The 16,776-nt window shown below is 50.8% G+C and overlaps 5 protein-coding genes across 5 annotated transcripts; 3 read left to right on the top strand and 2 right to left on the bottom strand.

Annotated features, from left to right (window-relative positions):
- Window positions 1–410: 410 nt before the first annotated feature.
- Window positions 411–2,489, top strand: MGL_2815 (uncharacterized protein; the record flags this gene model as incomplete). The annotated part of the gene is made up of 3 exons (XM_001729777.1): window positions 411–707; window positions 778–854; window positions 893–2,489. 3 exons carry the CDS (start codon window positions 411–413, stop codon window positions 2,487–2,489), a joined length of 1,971 nt encoding a protein of 656 aa, XP_001729829.1.
- A 372-nt stretch (window positions 2,490–2,861) lies between these two features.
- Window positions 2,862–3,606, bottom strand: MGL_2816 (uncharacterized protein; the record flags this gene model as incomplete). Its single annotated transcript, XM_001729778.1, has 3 exons — window positions 2,862–2,867; window positions 3,029–3,062; window positions 3,245–3,606. The coding sequence occupies 3 exons, from the start codon at window positions 3,604–3,606 to the stop codon at window positions 2,862–2,864; spliced, it is 402 nt and encodes a 133-aa protein (XP_001729830.1).
- A 244-nt stretch (window positions 3,607–3,850) lies between these two features.
- Window positions 3,851–7,144, bottom strand: MGL_2817 (uncharacterized protein; the record flags this gene model as incomplete). The annotated part of the gene is made up of 1 exon (XM_001729779.1): window positions 3,851–7,144. The coding sequence occupies one exon, from the start codon at window positions 7,142–7,144 to the stop codon at window positions 3,851–3,853; it is 3,294 nt and encodes a 1,097-aa protein (XP_001729831.1).
- A 1,225-nt stretch (window positions 7,145–8,369) lies between these two features.
- Window positions 8,370–13,478, top strand: MGL_2818 (uncharacterized protein; the record flags this gene model as incomplete). The annotated part of the gene is made up of 1 exon (XM_001729780.1): window positions 8,370–13,478. The coding sequence occupies one exon, from the start codon at window positions 8,370–8,372 to the stop codon at window positions 13,476–13,478; it is 5,109 nt and encodes a 1,702-aa protein (XP_001729832.1).
- Window positions 13,479–14,029: 551 nt separating this feature from the next.
- MGL_2819 (uncharacterized protein) lies at window positions 14,030–16,183 on the top strand (the record flags this gene model as incomplete). Its single annotated transcript, XM_001729781.1, has 1 exon — window positions 14,030–16,183. One exon carries the CDS (start codon window positions 14,030–14,032, stop codon window positions 16,181–16,183), a length of 2,154 nt encoding a protein of 717 aa, XP_001729833.1.
- Between the last annotated feature and the right edge of the window lie 593 nt (window positions 16,184–16,776).

The raw sequence follows: 16,776 nt of genomic DNA on the forward strand, positions 1-16,776 counted from the left end.
CGAGTTCATCTCGTTCACGTAGTAGCGCACGCACACCTGTCACGTCACCAGACCGATGCAATTCTTGAATCACCATGAGCGAACTTTGAATACTGAATAAAAAAAGCTGTCAGGAAAAGCACAGATCATATCCTACGCACCACGACAAAATCGCTCGGCGCACAGTGCATGCTCGCTCAAGCGCTCGTAGTTTCTGCTGTAGATCATCGTCCTGGCCTGCCGGCATTCGACAAAGCTACAAAAGTCTACGGCGCGCTCCGCGTTATTTTTGCTTACGTGACCTCCATTACCTTAGCGGGCAGCTGATGGAGCTGGGATAGCAGGCACAAATTTGATGCCCTAAATGCAGCGGTGGGACGAGTGCCTCTCACACCTTAGTGCACGATACCACTCGCTCCACACCGGCTGGAATGGCTGTTTCGGTAACGCTCCCAGCCGATGAAAGTGAGCGCTTTTCCTCTCTTGCATTATCCCTTGTTTTGTTTCTTCTTATTACAAGCTTTCTAACGAGCTATTATCTGAAGGTCAAGCGGATTACTGCGGTTCATGAGACCATTGTCGGCCTGTTTGCCGGCATGTTTGTCGGGGTCATGTTGCGCCTCGGACCGCTTCAGCCGGTGCGCGAGATGCTCAGTTTTAGCAACACGATTATGCTTAATGTGCTTCTTCCTCCTATTATCCTGTCAAGTGGCTATGATTTGAGTCAGGTTCGTACGTCCTTTGGGCAAACGCGTACACACATACGTTTACGGCAAGGTCAACTAACGTCTGTGACAGGCCAAATTTTTCCGGAACTTTGGCACTATCATCGTGTTTGCCTTTTTTGGTACCTTCATCAGCGCGCTCGTTATTGGGTATGTGTGTGTTCGACAACATAGCTTACGGACGCCAGCGTCATTGTATGGACAGCCTCATTCTTGCGTCTTGTAAGGCCTCATCTATCGCTCATCGAGTGTCTGATTTTCGGCAGCACGCTAAGTGCGACTGATCCTGTTACGATCCTGGCGATTTTCAACACATACAAAGTGGATCCACAGCTGTACAGCATTATTTTTGGCGAAAGTATGTTGAATGATGCCGTCTCTATTGTCATGTTTGAGACGCTGAATCAGCTCCGTGGATCAAAACTGTCGTTCTTGTCGATTTTCTATGGGTTTGGGATTTTTGCCGTGGTGTTCTCGTTCAGCATGGTGCTGGGTGTCGTATTCGGCTTGGCTTGTTCTCTCCTGCTCAAGCATACACAACTTGGTGCTTTTCCCGAGCTCGAGAGCTGCGTCGTCATGCTTGTTGCCTATACGAGTTACTTTTTCAGCAATACGGTCGAGATGAGTGGCATTGTCAGCCTGTTGTTTTGCGGCATCACTCTCAAGCATTATGCCTATCACAACATGTCACTCAAGACGCAGCGGACGACCAAGTCATCGTTCCAAACTCTGTCAAGCATATCAGAAAACTTTATATTTATCTATCTGGGGCTGAGTCTGTTCACAGGTGAACACCTTGTGTATCGACCAACACTGATTTTGTTTACGATTGTGGCAGTAGTTGCTTCCCGATACTGCTCTGTTTTTTCTATTGCATGGGTGTTGAATCAAATACACGGATTTCGTGCGGAACGGCGACGCCAGTTCAGCGCAGGATTACCAGACAACTCATCGCATTATATTCCTCGACACTACCAGCTCATGCTGTTTTGGGCAGGTCTTCGAGGTGCTGTGGGCTTTGCGCTCAGCGAAGGTATTCGCGGATCCAATGCGTACCCATTGCAAACCAGTGTTCTTGTGGCCGTGGTTATTACCGTCATTGTGTTTGGTGGCACAACAGCACAGATGCTAGAGATTTTGCGCATTGACACAGGCGTCGAGGACCAAGAAGATCCCTCATCAGACCATGATGAAGAAGCGCTTTCTTCTGATGTATGGGTTTCATCTAACAGGACGTTGCCTGCATCGGGGTGGTACCGAGACAGCTCTGTTGAGCCAGGCGACATGTCAACCACGCCAGATGCAAATGAAGTACTTCCTGGGCCAGACACAGATACGGCTCCTGATGCAAGCACAAGCGCGTCACGCCCGGGTGCACACAACAGTGCAGATGGCGCATCAAGTGCCCTGACAAAGGCATTTGTTGCGGGCCCTGGCGGACTACGAAGCTGCACATCAGATGAGTTGGACGAGACAGGTGATATGAGTGCGACAGAGCCTCCTTTGTCGGCTCGAGATGTGCTTGATCGCGCTAATCTAATATTCCGTGATGGCCAATGGTTCCAGCGTATCGACGAACGCTATCTTCTTCCCATGTTCAGCAACACTGTCGCGAACCGTAAGCATGAGCAGCGTAAAGAGCAGGTCCAAGCTCGCCGACACATCTCGCGAGAATTTGCCCAAGCCCAACCATCCCCCTCAGTCCTCGCTGTGCCTTATGAGCAAGCCTCACACGAGGCGCTCGAAGAAGGACGCGTTTCTCCAGGTAAAAATAAAATGCATTAATAGTGCATCGTTGTAGATAGTCTCAAAATGTATTTCATAGGTGGTCAAGAATGTCAGTGAGTGCATAACAGTTTTCTCGTTCTACCATGCTGTGACCTGCAGGGGTGCGACGGTAAGTGACGCACTTGTGTCCGGCTTGTTTGAGCGCATGCACGAGCTCATCAGCTTGATACATTGGGCATACATTGTCAAAGCGACCATGAACAATAGAAATGGGAATGTCGACTAGTTGACGAGCATGCTCAAGAATGTAATTTTGGGCTCGATTCGCGTGGCCTTCCCCCCCGAGAAACGCGCCGTTGACAAAGTAATGGTTTTCGATGCGAGCAAAAGCTTTGGCGAAACTCAACTCCTCATATGAATTGGGCTTGCTTAGATCTGGTGAGAGATAGCTCGTACTGCCTTCCCAACCAGACCATGCACGGACGGCATCCTCTTGAACCGCCACTTCTTCCGGAGAAGACAACGCGCGAGAAAACAGTCGGTCATATGCTGCAATCATATCACCACGCTGCGAGGGGGGAATTACTTCCACATACTTTTTCCACGCCTCTGGGTACTGCATATAGGCACCTGGGAGAGACGTGTCGAATGCATCTTTCGCATACACAGCCGCATTGCCCTGATAAAAAAAGTCAAGGTCCTTTTTCCGGCATAGAAAAATCCCGCGCAATATAAGCGCTCGCACATTTTGCGGATGCGCAATGGCGTATGCTAGAGATAGCGTACTACCCCAGCTGCCGCCAAATACGTACATTGGTGTATCGATACGACGCGTTTTACGCAGTTGGTTTATATCATCGATCAAATGCGCGGTTGTATTGTTCGAAAGTGCCGCAGTTACATTGTCGGTTGAGGCAGATGGTGTGCTTTTCCCGCATCCTCGCTGGTCAAACATGAGTACACGGTACTTCTCAGGATGGAAAAAGCGCGCTACAAATGCCTCGCTACCACCACCTGGTCCACCATGAATGCACATAACAGGGATGCCATTCGGATTGCCGTATTCAGCCCAGAACACATGATGCATTCCATTCTCGACATCCAAGTATCCTGACGCATATGGATCGGTCTGGGAATATTTCCAGTCTTCGTTTGTGGCCTTGCTCAGATACATGGTGCGATGAGGCGATAACGGCGTACCAACGATCAATGGCAGTTCTACATCTCATTTAATTTACTGCACTCGCTGTAGCGGGCCGCGTGATTTTTTATTTCATATTCGTATTTTTTTGTGCTCCAACCTGTGCTCCATGACATCGTGGCTGGCGCATCGCGGTTTGCACAATTTCCTCGGCATGCCACTGACAACGTGAAAACAGAGAAGAACCATTACTACATACTTGCCTCATCATTTCTGCTCATTCTACTCTGCCCACGTTACTATCACTGGGAACTTCCGATCCTGGCGCTTGGCGCACCACGGGCCCCTGTTGCGGCACGCCGTTAGCAGCACTACTTGCACGGGCCATTTCGTCAGGGCGTACGTTCTGCGGCACTGTACTAGCTTTCCTTAAAAGCTCATGAACAGTAGATAGCTGCCGCTGCACAGCCAGTCGATCTGCGTACAACTGCTTACGACCAGCTTCAATGGAACGACGCTCCGCCTCCAGCAGACTTTCAAGCTCCTCAAACTGGCTCATTTTGAGTTCCATTTTCTTCATCTGCAATTCAATGACTTGTTGAACAAGCCTCTGGCACTCTCGCTCTTCATGACTCGCTAGAACAAACGCTTTGCATGCAGAGGCGCCCAGCGCAATAGATGCGGCTCGTTCCACATCATTCTTCGGCACTGACTCACGTTGGTTGGGATCAGCGCTAGTGTGCCCGTCATGACTCGACGTAAGATCCTCTTTGCCCTTGGCCCCATCGTTTTGATCGTTATTAGCATGAGAGGCAGCTTCAGCATCTGCACTTGAGTCAATATGCGTGTTTGTGATAGCACCGGCATGTCTTGTCTCAATTGCTTCGGTGCCTGGATACACAGGAGAGTCAGTCTTTGTTTCTGGCGCTCCAGAACTGGCTACCGAAGATGGCGGCGCAGCATCGATATCCATAGGATCTTTGCGCGCTTCTGTTTCTGCTGATGCCGGTTGCCTGTCCTCGGATGATGATTTCGGGGCAGAGGCTGGTGCTTCCGAAGCCGGTGGCTCGACAGAGTCACTGGCACTAGCACTGGCACTGGCACGCTGAATAGTATGACGCATAGACTCTGTAAGGGTTCCCAACGCGCTCTGTGCAGCAGCAGCAGCAACAGCTGGGCTCACGGCGCTCGCCAACAGAGCAACAATGCTCATGACAGGGTTTTCAGCTTCGGCAAATGGGACCAGTGGCACATGCTGGCCACTTGTTGGGTCTCTGGGTGCATACTGTAATGCGCCTAGATCCTTTTGCGCCGTACCCTCAAGGTAAGGATCTTGAATGGGAAGCTGGATAAATTTTGTGATGCACTGCTCCCTTGAACGAGTTCCCACATGCAGAGATATGAGTCCCCAATCTTCTTCATACATCTCGAGACCCTCGAGGAGCTTGAGAGTTTCTTCATCCGACCAATCATCGTCACCTCTGCCTGCGCCGCCGCCCGCACTACCAGAATGCTTGAATGTTGACTCGTCTAGACGCACAAAGTCTCCTGAATACATCGATGTAGGGAACCGGCCCTCCAAATAGCATGGCGGACACAAAGCATAGTCTTTCACACGAATGCTTTGATAGCGAGACGGCGTGCAGTCTACGCCGCAGGTGTCACAAGCATAAGCAGGTTTCTTGCCCTTCTGTGTATCTAGTTCTTTTGAGGCTTGTGCTGCTAGAGAATCGGCCTGTGCATGATCAATTGGTCGGGATCCTTTGAGTGTCGACTGAAAGATAGATTTCCGCAGTTCAAGCGAGACTCCTTCCGTTGGCACATTGTGGGTGGTGGGCTCTGATTCCGACTTGACTGGCGCATCCGGTCGTGTTCCANGGTGCATGAGTGTGAGACCACGCGGTGTGTCGACAGTGACCCGGAAGTGTCCCGTGAACGGTGGGCCAAGCGCCGCTGGTCGCGTTTCTGGGTCAATCTGGTAGTTGATCAGCCCCCACTGCTCTAGAAAAGCATGCACTCGCATAATGGCGCACACGTCACCCGCTAGATTCCGACGGCACGCGGTAAATGTCAGGTACTCGCTTGGGTTGAGACGATAGGTGTTGATCATAAAGTCCCGATATTCTTTGTAGACAGTGGGAGTCTTGCTGCGGTTCTTTTTGTTGAAAAACTCGGGTAACGAGCGCTTTTCTATAGCATTGATCGTTGACATGTCGAACCATGTGGAATACGACGGGATTATCACCTCTTGGGTTTGTTCAGCAAGGTACTTGCGCGCCGTTTGAACAGCTTCATCATGCACGCCTTCTGTGTTGGCATCGGATGTATTCGCTGCTCGGGCAGGTAAAGGCTCCACGTTTGTAGTTGTCGCATGCGACACTTCGTCAGAGACAGGAAGGTTGCCCAATGTACCCGTCAAGATAGGCTCGCTCTCATACTTCTTGCCAGGAATGGGCTGCGAGCCAGTAAGATCAACGGTTTGTGCACCCTCAGGATGACTCCCGACTAAAATTTTAATCCGCTTGGACGCAGAGTCATCAGTAATCGTGTCAGGTAAACTGTGTTTCTTGTTGCGCCGGGTCTCGCTGTCTTTGGCTTCAGTGCCCTGATGAACCGAATCTGCGGACGATGCCGTTGACTGCGTGACCTGTGCAGTAGGCGTTTCAGGCTCTTTCTTATCCTCCTCTTCTTCCATCTCATAGTCTTCTTCATTCATCATTTCATTATATAATTGAGAGTCGCGTAACCAGCGCGCATCAATGCACCATGCGGCTGTGCGTGGCGCAGGAGCTGGCTCAGGCTCGGAAAAGTCTTTGTCGGGAACCCAGGTGTCGTATGAATCAGGCCGGTACCACACGTGAATAAGCACCTTGTTTTGATGGTGCGAGAGGGTGCGGAAGTACTCGGATTCGGGTGGTGGGCCATCCTGAGCCGCTAACGTGACCCCATCCGCGGTCGATGGGCGCAATACATGCGTTGCTCTCGATACTGAGTCAACCCATTCGCATCTCAGATTTTCCGCAATGGTTTTCAGGTGCGAGGCCTCTGCTTGAGTCATATCTGAAGATACAGCAATACGGACTGGCTGAATCAAGTTCCTCGCACACAAATCAGCACGCACATGTGCAATCATACTGACATAAAGGCTTCGTTTTCCCTTATCCTTCATGTCCCATGAGGTTTGTTGATGCTCAGCAAGAAACGTCATACACGATAGTAGCACCACGAATACCGGTGCATTCGTCGATAACGGTGAGAAGTCCGAGTACGAGGGATACGTTTGCAACAACAAAGCAGGGAGGCGTAACGGGTGCCTCTCATTTTCATCTGCAGCATCTGGATATGCTGGGCGCGCGGCACTATATCCCAACACTTGTTCCTGAAAAGTATCTAGATCATATAAAAACTCAGCCAACTGCTGACCTGTAAGAGGCGCGATTTTACAAGGCACTGGTAAAGATTTCTCCTGTAGAGATGAGGTGAGTGGCTGTACAAGAGGATCTAAGCGAGCAAACGTGTTTGCATCATGCAAGAGCCCCTGATCTGGGTACCCATTGACGTTCAGACTCATGCCGCACAGTCGCGGTCGTCCTACGCGAACGACGCCAGTGTCGTGAAACCTGCGACGGGTCTAGGAGCACAGTGGAAATTTCTCGGCCGATACAGCACGTGGCCCTGCTAGTCTTTCTCGGCCCGGGTGATATGGGCGATTGTCGACGAATCCACTGTCGCTCGCTCGTCAACGCTTTCGCTCCCTGAACTGCGAAACAGATCCTCGTACGTGTCCACACTTCTATTTAGCAACAACATGAAGCGTACTAACTCTAGCTCAGAATCATGGCAAGCAATGGCTGGTTCCGCCCTATGTTTGGCTTTCATCCGCACCGCCCCATGTTCCGTCATCGTGCTGCCGCTACGCTACTGGGTGGCATGATGTGGTTCTGGATTCTTGTGCGAGCGAAAGAAGACGGTCCAGTGCTATTGGTGTGTAGCATATGAGAGAGGGGGAGATGAAGAGTCTAACCTCGATTTCCGAGATGGTATGCTAACATGACGCTTCTTCAACCTGTGTACACATTTGTTCATGTTGCTCATTTGGCTAATGATTGGACTTTGTTACGTTGCATTTTCTATGTAGGGATGGCGTCACCCTTGGGACCACCATGGAGATCACCACGATGAGCATCATTAGCTGTGCTTTGACTCTGCGTGGCAAGCTCATCAGTGAATGCATGTGCCATTTGTCGGATACTTGTTTATGACCATGTTACGCCCACGCGTTTGTTGTGCACGCACAATATCACGAGTGTGAACTGAGCAGCACTTAGCCTTCTATGCTGATACCAGTCGTTTCTGTGCATAGGACTCTGTTCATAGGCACGTCTTCTCATTCTCTTTATGGACATCATGGCCTATCGCTTATTTCTTGAACCTTTTCCATCGGCGCGCTTACACATAGATCCGCGAATGGTCATCCTTGTATGCAGGGGGTGTGGGCTCGAGAGTCGAATGGCTAGAAATATTTTTCAGACTTGACCACGTAAAATTGCCGAGTGGCGTGTGCCGACGGCTATCTATGTATTTGTATCGCTGTCTGATCCTAACCAGGGACGAGCTAATCTTCATTTGACATGTTGTCGTCCAGAGACAACATCGCGACACAACTTGTATGCATAGTATCTTGCATTGATGCATGCCAATATGCTACGCCATAATTCAATAACTAATCGCTAGGAGGTTCATTTAAATGGCGCATATTGGGGGCACATGTCACTTGGCTCTCCGCCCGTGATTGAATGACACCACTGCGTCTTGCAAGCGGATCACCATCAACGACAGATTTAGCTAAACGCAGATCAACGGAAAGCTCCAGCAAGATACTACAGCGCGACACCACGAAACAATCGGTTTATTCTGCCCTTCAAATTTTGCATATGCACGACGGTCCTGACATCGCGGCGAGTCATTCTCCGCTTCCCACCGTTTTGACGGGTGGTGCTCTGCAGAGGACTACGAGCAGAGGTCTAGGATCCATATCAACGTCATCGAGCAGTAACAAGAGCGTGTCGCACTTCAGTGGTTCTATTATCTCCCGCTGGCGTCGTGGTAAGATGCGCTTTACAAACACGGCATCGCATGGAAATGAAGTTGAACAGGATGAAGTTGTAATGGTTGGTTTTGTTAAGCGTAGTGCAGGTTTGTTTAGCATGGCTTGGCTTACGGATGCCATGAGCAATCAAAGTAGCAAGGACCCAGGGCATGGGTGGCGTCCCTTCAAGGCCATGCTCGTTCATGAGACCCTAATGTTCTTCAAAGTTCCTGCGACTATGGTCCCAGAAGTTCGTCGTACATTCCAAATCCGTTCTACTCAGTGGCCTACATCAATTACGGCCTCAGATGAGGTCAGTGTGTTGTCGCCCGATTCAGACAAGGAAGAAACAGAAAGTCATGCAACTACTTTGCCTGACTCAAGCACAGTGACTACAGTTGAAGAGAGCGACAATGAAACAACGTGGAAAAGTTTTCAGACCCATCCCGAGCTATTGCTCGTACCAGACAGCGGATGTCCAGGTTCTTGGGCTGCCCGTATTGATCGTGGCACGCCAGCGGCCCTTGCTCATGAGCTTGTTTTTGGAACACAGCAACCTGCGTACGGGCCAGAGCGTTGCGAAACTGATACGAAAACGTTTCTTCATCTGGTATTTTATTCTCTTGGCACGACACATGTTCCATGGCACATGTTTCTGCTAGCTCTGCGAGAATACTTGGGCATGTGCACGCGAGCGAACGCGGGTATTCAACGCGTAGCTCTATTTGTTGACTTATTGCTTTGGAAGCGCCCACTTTTGCATGCTGGTCATGAGCACCGCTTTTTTCACGAGCTTGATGCGCTTATTACGCAGCTTGCACAAATCGAGACTTCATCGTACGCCCCAATGAGGCAGCAGTTGTGTGAGTGGCAGATGCAAGTCCAACAACATGATCCGTGTATGCCAACGGATTGGCTGAACAGTACACGTCTTGCTTCAAATCCTGGTCGAATTGACTTGGCCCCACTATCACAATGTTGGAATGCTGCGGTCCTCGTCCGTCAAGATCCAAGTGAAGTGGCACGCCAGATCCAAAGTTTTCACGTGGATAGGCTCATGGCCTTTCTCCGTGTGCCTGTGACTGCATACCGGCTTTCCAGCAGTGTGACTGAGACAATTCTGCGCTCATTCCGGTTCGATGCCACTCGCCCACACTGGATCACACATGTGATATTGCGCCAGCTGCTGGTAGACGAGGCCCCTGAGCGTCAGGGAGAGGCCGTTGAACTCGATCGAGCCCTTGTTCTTCAACATTGGATCAGCATAGCTGCAAGTCTGCTTCATAATGGTGACTTAGCCGGATGGGTGGCTGTGTGTGCGGCGTTGTGCTCACGAGCTGTCGCATCACTCGACATGCTTTGGCGCGGACTTCCCACGACGAAACGTGATTTGGTCACTTTGCACTGGTCGCCCAAATTAACGCAGTTTGGCTGGATAGAAGGTGTGCATGCGCCTGTCGAGCCGATCTTGGCAATCGACGGTGCAGGTCATGTCGCGATGACACCCGGCGGTGTGCCGTATTTTGGCAATGCCGGTATCCTTGATGCATCATCCTCGAATGAAGCAGCGCCCGCACGCGTCCAAGTACCGGTGGCATCTCAGGAGCCAGAGTTTAATCGAGTCCGCTCTTTGGCTTTGCGAATCGGCTCGCTATTTGAACGAGGTATGCCAATGCCCATGGGGCCAGCACCGATTCCCGAGTATCAGGCCTTATTTCAGCGACTGTCAACGTATGAGTTTGTGCTGCAGACTGGCTTGACGGACTACGTCGGCAGCGCCGTCATCGCTGATGGCTGTGTCATGGAACACACATACGTCGACAAGCCGACTGATTGGTTGACGACGTCTGTGCCGGATGCGGACACCTTGTTCACGTTTCCCACTCCATTTGCCGCTCTCATGCCGACCAGATTGATTGCTGACTCGATCATGGTACGCAACGACGTCTTCATTGGCGATAAAACGGATATGGCGTATGCGTCGCTACCTCGATGCGCAGCTCGTGCAGTGACGCACAAGGAAGAAATCTTGATGAACGATGAGCTGGTGTTGTATCCGATGCACCCGCAGTTGTGGGGCTCAAAGTCGCTGTCGAAGCCGTCCATCGGTCCGGCAAGCCCTAACGATGTGCCGCCTACGGAGCTGCCAAAACGACGGTTTTCAGTAGAAGTGCGTGCAGCTTCGAGCAGACGACTCTTGGATATCTTGGTACTAGGTACGGCGCATCTCATCGTTCGCGCACCAATTGAGCCTCGCTCAAATCCAGTTCGATACCAAGTGCTGGGTGTCGACTTGGACTTTAAGGCCTTCCTCGACGCATGCCTATTGTCTTACCGAGGCTGGATCTCACCTGCTGGTCTTTTGGAAGCTTTGATGCATCGCTGGCATGCCGCTGAGAGTGCTTGTCGAGAAATGGCGCTTCACGCTCGTATGCATGTGCCGAACCAGTTCCCGTCATGGACGCGCCCCCCGAATGCCCAGTATGCTCGCGAGCCAATGGATGCACAGCGGGTGATTCAGATTCGCTTGCATGTACTGGAGGTCTTGCAGCGTTGGCTCGAGCTATATCCGCGGGAATGGATTGCCGATCTTGTTCTCTTCGACACGCTATACAAATTTCTCCATGAGATTCTTGCTGAGTGTACCAACATTGCATCAGACTCGCCTGTGCTTGTTGAAGCAATTCACCAGCTTTTCTCCATTTTCCCAACGCTCACGACGAGCGCAATCTCTGCTATGGGACTTGACTGCTTCTCGACGACAGCGTCCACACCGATGCCCACTGTGGCACGCGCGTTTGATTGGTCTCTTTCTGCGACGGATCTCGTGGTCTATTTAGAGTCGATGATGGCATTGCCATACTCACTGCTCCAGGCACACGACTTGGCCCTTACCATGGTCGTATTTGAGCAAATGCATACCGCGCGCGACGCTTGGCTTGAGGCTGTGACGGAAGAACCCAATGCGTCCCTGAGTATTTTTTGCCTTCTCCGACTCTTACCATCACCCGTTCTTCCCTACACGCGTGCTTCGAAAGATGCGTCGCTATTCGATGTTTTGCCGCCTTCGGTGCGAGAACTGTGTCGAATTCACGAAGTCATCCGCGATTGGACAGAGACCCAGGTAACTGAGCCGCGCATTGGCCTAGACCGACGTATGGAGAGGGTCCATCGCCTTATCGATGCCGTCCTACTTAGCCGTGCTTCAATGGCACATCGCATACGTCGCTCGAGCGCATCTGCGCCTGAAATCCGCTCCCCACTTCCACTGACGTTCCTTGAGAGCGCTGTGTTAGAGGGCCTCACCAGCGCTCGTTCTCAAGCACATCGAGCTGCTTGGGAGCATCTCGCAACGAGTCGCGGCGTTCGTGTATGGGCTGACTTGCTTGCCCACGCACCAGACACACTACCACCCGGGCTTCCGCCTTGCACGCCTGATATTGGCTGGACGATGACGGTGCTAGCAAATTGGGCTGCGCGTGCCAAAGCGCGGCAGACGCAAGCGTCTCACCTCTTAGAGTTTAGTCGTTACATGTCAGCGATGGACCTGATAACGGATTCGATCCATTTGCAAAGACAATGCTTGACAACAGATCTTTCGTTGGATGTCGCACGAGCTCGACTCGTATGGCTTCGCGATTTTGTCAGTAAAGCGACATGGTCCTGGACTGTTGTGATGGAAGATGCAGCTCTCGAAGCCTCGTTTCAAGGGTTCCCTTTTCCAGCCCCCGTCCAGCTATTCGCTGGCCTGGAGCTGGCCCGTGAGCAAAAACGCTTGTCAATTAAAGGTTTATCTGTGCTACCACCCCAGCACAAGGCAGCAGAGGCCGCATTGTTAGATTCCGTCGAGCTGCCTACGCCGGTAGCCCCCGTTGCGCCCAAGATGCCAGAGATTCCGCCAATTCCGAACATTCCACACCATCCAGACGACTCGCTTCTTCGCGCTGTGCCAACCATGCGTGTCTCTTATGCGTTTCGCTGCACGGGTGCATCGCTTTCAGTTTGGCCTTACCATCAACACCCTTTCGTGCTTCAGCTGTGCGCGCCAGGTGGACAAAAGTGCACACTGAAGCTACCAAACTACGACGAATTTTGCCGCTGGATTGCGTCTTTGCAGGCACTCTCCAACGTACGCATGGCCGAAGCGTTCGACGCTGGCACATATGCGGCTCAAGTCGCTGAGTATCTTGGTCGCGCTAGTGCAGGACGCGTTTTTGGTGTGCCGCTCCGTGAGCTTGCTTTGAGGACAGGCAACCTGCCGTTGCCACCTGTGATTGAGCGGGTGCTGGAGGAAATTGAATCTCGTGGATTGAATGAGCAAGGGATCTACCGCATCAGTGGCACACGCAACGCGATGGAGTCGCTACAGCGGATGCTTGATACACAACCTATCCACCAAATTTCACTAGCGCACATTGACATTCATGTGTTGACAAGTGCTGTGAAACTATGGCTTCGTGAACTTCCCGAGCCCGTAGTGCCGTTCGCTTATTACGATGCCTTGATCGAAACGGAGCGTATCATCCAGCACGATGTACGCGTTAAAGCCATGCGCGACATTGTACGGCTTTTCCCTCGATGTCACTACCTTGCACTGCAACGCGTGACGTATCATTTGACGCTAGTTGCCAAATGCAGCAAGATGAATCTCATGGCCGCCCACAATATTGGCCTTGTCTTTGGATCAACGCTGCTGAATCCGCCTTCAGGTACCGGCAGCGTCGCACGTGGATTAGAAAATTTGGGACGCGCCGCCCATGTGGTCAAAATTGCCGTGCTAATGCATCGCCAGATCTTTGGGTTGCGAACAGCTTAAAACGACCAAAACGTCTGTTGCTGTGTTGGGTGAGACACGCGGGCGCATCGATGTAACGCCACACGCAGTCCTCTTAGCGTGAGTGTGATTGGACATGTGCCTTGTTAAGGGTGGAGGTAGAGTTACTTCATTTATCGTCGACGTGCGAGAGTGGATGTTGAAGTGCAATTTGGCGCGCTTGTGTGACAAGGCTGAAGTGAACAAAGAGTATATAGGATGTCAAAAAATTGATCCATTCTCACCCTCACTCTACCTCCCCTTTTCTTTCATTGTCACTGTCACCCTCTAATCTTTGCTCTTGTTGCGCTGGACGCACAGAGTTTAACCAAACCTATATATCCCCTTCTCCAGTTTCTTCTACCTGCCCCTTATCTCTTGGCTCTTGGCCTGGCGTCGAGAGCATCACCCTTTCTTCGCAAGAGAGATCAATCTTCCATTTTTGATCACGCTGGTCGTGGAAAATAGACGCACATCACCGCCGGTCGGGACTGCTGCATTTTGTTGCTTCTGTTGTTGCTGTTTTCTATTGTTGCATTCACCTCTGAATCAAGATGCAGGTCATCTCTTCAGTTTTGGACTTTACAAAAGTGGCATCTGCTTTGTCTCTTTCGATTGCCAACTACAAGCCCATCCCCATTGTGGATTCGAGTACGAGCGGGTCTTCATCCCATGGCCGCGTGAATACAGTGAACGATGGTGAGTCTTGGTCATCAAAGCACCCATCGGACTCTTGGGGCTTGCCATCGATCCTAAATATTTCATCCACACTATCAAACGATGATGGTCGGATCGCATCAAGCGATGGCGATTCGTCTGGCAAGACTGTGGGCAGCGGATGCAAGATTCTCGATGACTACAAGTCTAATAGCACACTGGAGGTGCAATTTCCTTCTTACAATTCTACTCGTGCTAACATGATGCGTTATCGAAAGCAGGTGGGTGTCAATGGCGGTGCTTGGTTCGTGCAAGAAAACTGGATGTCTCCCTCACTTTTCAGCTGTGCTTCGGGTTCCAAGGCAAGTGAATTGGATATTCTCAAAGGCTACGGCAAATCGAAGAAAGGAATTCAGAGTGCTCGGGCGCGCTTGGAAAAGCATTGGGATACATGGATTCAGGCCAAGGACTTTGAGGAAATGAAGGCTATGGGTATCAATACGTTGCGTCTTCCTATCGGCTACTGGAACTTTCCTGGTTCTAACTTCACGAAGGACACACCATTCGAGCCATACTCTGACGTGTACAAGAACTCATGGAAGTATATCCTCCGTGCCATCAAGTATGCTGATGAGAATGACATCGGTGTTTTGATTGATATGCATGGCGCGTATGGTTCTCAAAATGGCGAGCCACATTCAGGTGTTGCAGACGGGAAAGTGCATTTCTTCAAAAAAGAGAATCGGGAAAGGATGACCAAACTCCTGCTTTGGCTCATGAATGAAGTGCAGAACATCTCGAACGTCATTGGCATTGAGCTACTCAATGAGCCACACAATGACAAGCGCCTCTGGCCTTGGTATAGCTCTGCGATGGATGCCATGCGCAAGGTATCGAAGCAAGCTAGCTCCATGCCCCTGTACTTCCATGACGCTTTTAACCCATCGGAAGGAGCCGAATTCGTCAGCAAGCGCAGCGACTTCGTCGTCCAGGATACTCACTCTTACTTTGTGTACACAAAACAAGACCGAGATATGACGGCCTCAAAGCACACATCGCAGATCAAAGGACACGTTCAGGAGTCTATGTCAGACATGTCCAGTACGGCTCGTGGAAATATGATTGTCGGCGAATGGTCTTGTGCGCTCAACCCTAACTCGTTGCGCTCGTCGAAAAATCAGAAAAAGGCCATGTCGGAATTCTGTAAGGCCCAAACGGATACGTACCTAAATGCTACGGCAGGTGTGATATTCTGGAGCTGGAACATGGAAAACTGCGACAACAATGCTGGATGGTGTTTCAAGTCTGCGCGTTCCAAGTACCTGGACAAAACATACAACGTATGGGGTCTGGATGGGTCGGTTTTGAGCAACTCACTGCCATCGATCGTTTCTGATATTATGAAACAGAGACTTCCGGCCGAATATTCGCTTAAAAAGTCGACGAACAACAGGGCAGCTGGGCTTTGTGGATCGAAAAGTGGCAACTCGGAGACCGCAAGCACGGCCATCTTACCTGCAACTTCTTCGACAGCTGAAGGACATTCGTACGGTCGAAACGCTGCTGTTCAAAAAGATTCGCACAACCGTTCGTCCAAACTCACGTCGTCTTCATCGTCAACACACCATCATTCAACCAAGCATAAGCCAACGTCCAGTCACCATCACCATCACCACCACCACACTCATCACACCCATTCTTCTTCGTCTTCTCGCACCGCATCTTCTGGTCATCACTCAAAGAAGCACAAACACGTGTTTCATCATCGTGGCTTGAACAAACCGCACGCCTCGGTGCTCGAACGCAGGGGCTCGAAGAGCTCGGTTAGGGGTTATTCTGATGGGTTCCTCACTGCAAAGGCATTAGCAGGCTTAATGGCCCTGTCGCGCGTCGGATTCGAGCAGCAGTATCTGGCTGATACGACTTCGATGTACATCGAGAACAAGATCTTTTCCAAGAACGGTAAAAAGCCAAGCTCGTATGACTCCGACTTCAAGAAAGGTCTAAAAAATCTTGAAAAAGAAGTCATCAAGCTTGCGCAAAAGTCTTAATGTGGTGATAAAGTTGCACGCTAACCTGGTCGGTGGGATTCAGCCATACGCGTGCTTTGAATGAATATTGAAAGAACGACCTCCACCGACCGATCCTCGTACAACTATGTATCCATTGCGCCAAAGCCGTCTGTCTTTATTTGTTGCTCTTGCCGATATTTGCAGGACATTGTTGATACCTTCAAGCATGTGTGTATATGTACGAGAGTTTTCGAGAATATGTCACTTTTGTTGTTCCTCTTATGCGACCATCCTTACAGTGTACATAGCAGCAATTCATTCAAGTGAAGGACGTGATCAGAGATGATAGGCTTTGACCCCGTACCACGCATCACGCCGTGCTACTATATTTGGCATGTGAAATTTGATGCACTCGGCTGAAGTGCAGAAGCTTTTCTCAGTCACAGTCGAAATAGCACGCGAACCATGACATAGCCGAAAGACCCCACGTACATCCATCTTGCTAGCTACCACCCTTGCAGCATAATGTCGCAGGTGGAGGCCCGCACGTCTTGATACACGCTTGCACTTTCAGGCGTCGCCCAGCTGCTTATCTCTAAAAGTAGCAGCGTGAACAGTAGCTTCAATTGTGG

This window comes from Malassezia globosa (assembly GCF_000181695.2).
Source record: "Malassezia globosa CBS 7966 chromosome Unknown mgl_sf_7.1, whole genome shotgun sequence".
In the NCBI taxonomy this organism is placed as follows: domain Eukaryota; kingdom Fungi; phylum Basidiomycota; class Malasseziomycetes; order Malasseziales; family Malasseziaceae; genus Malassezia; species Malassezia globosa.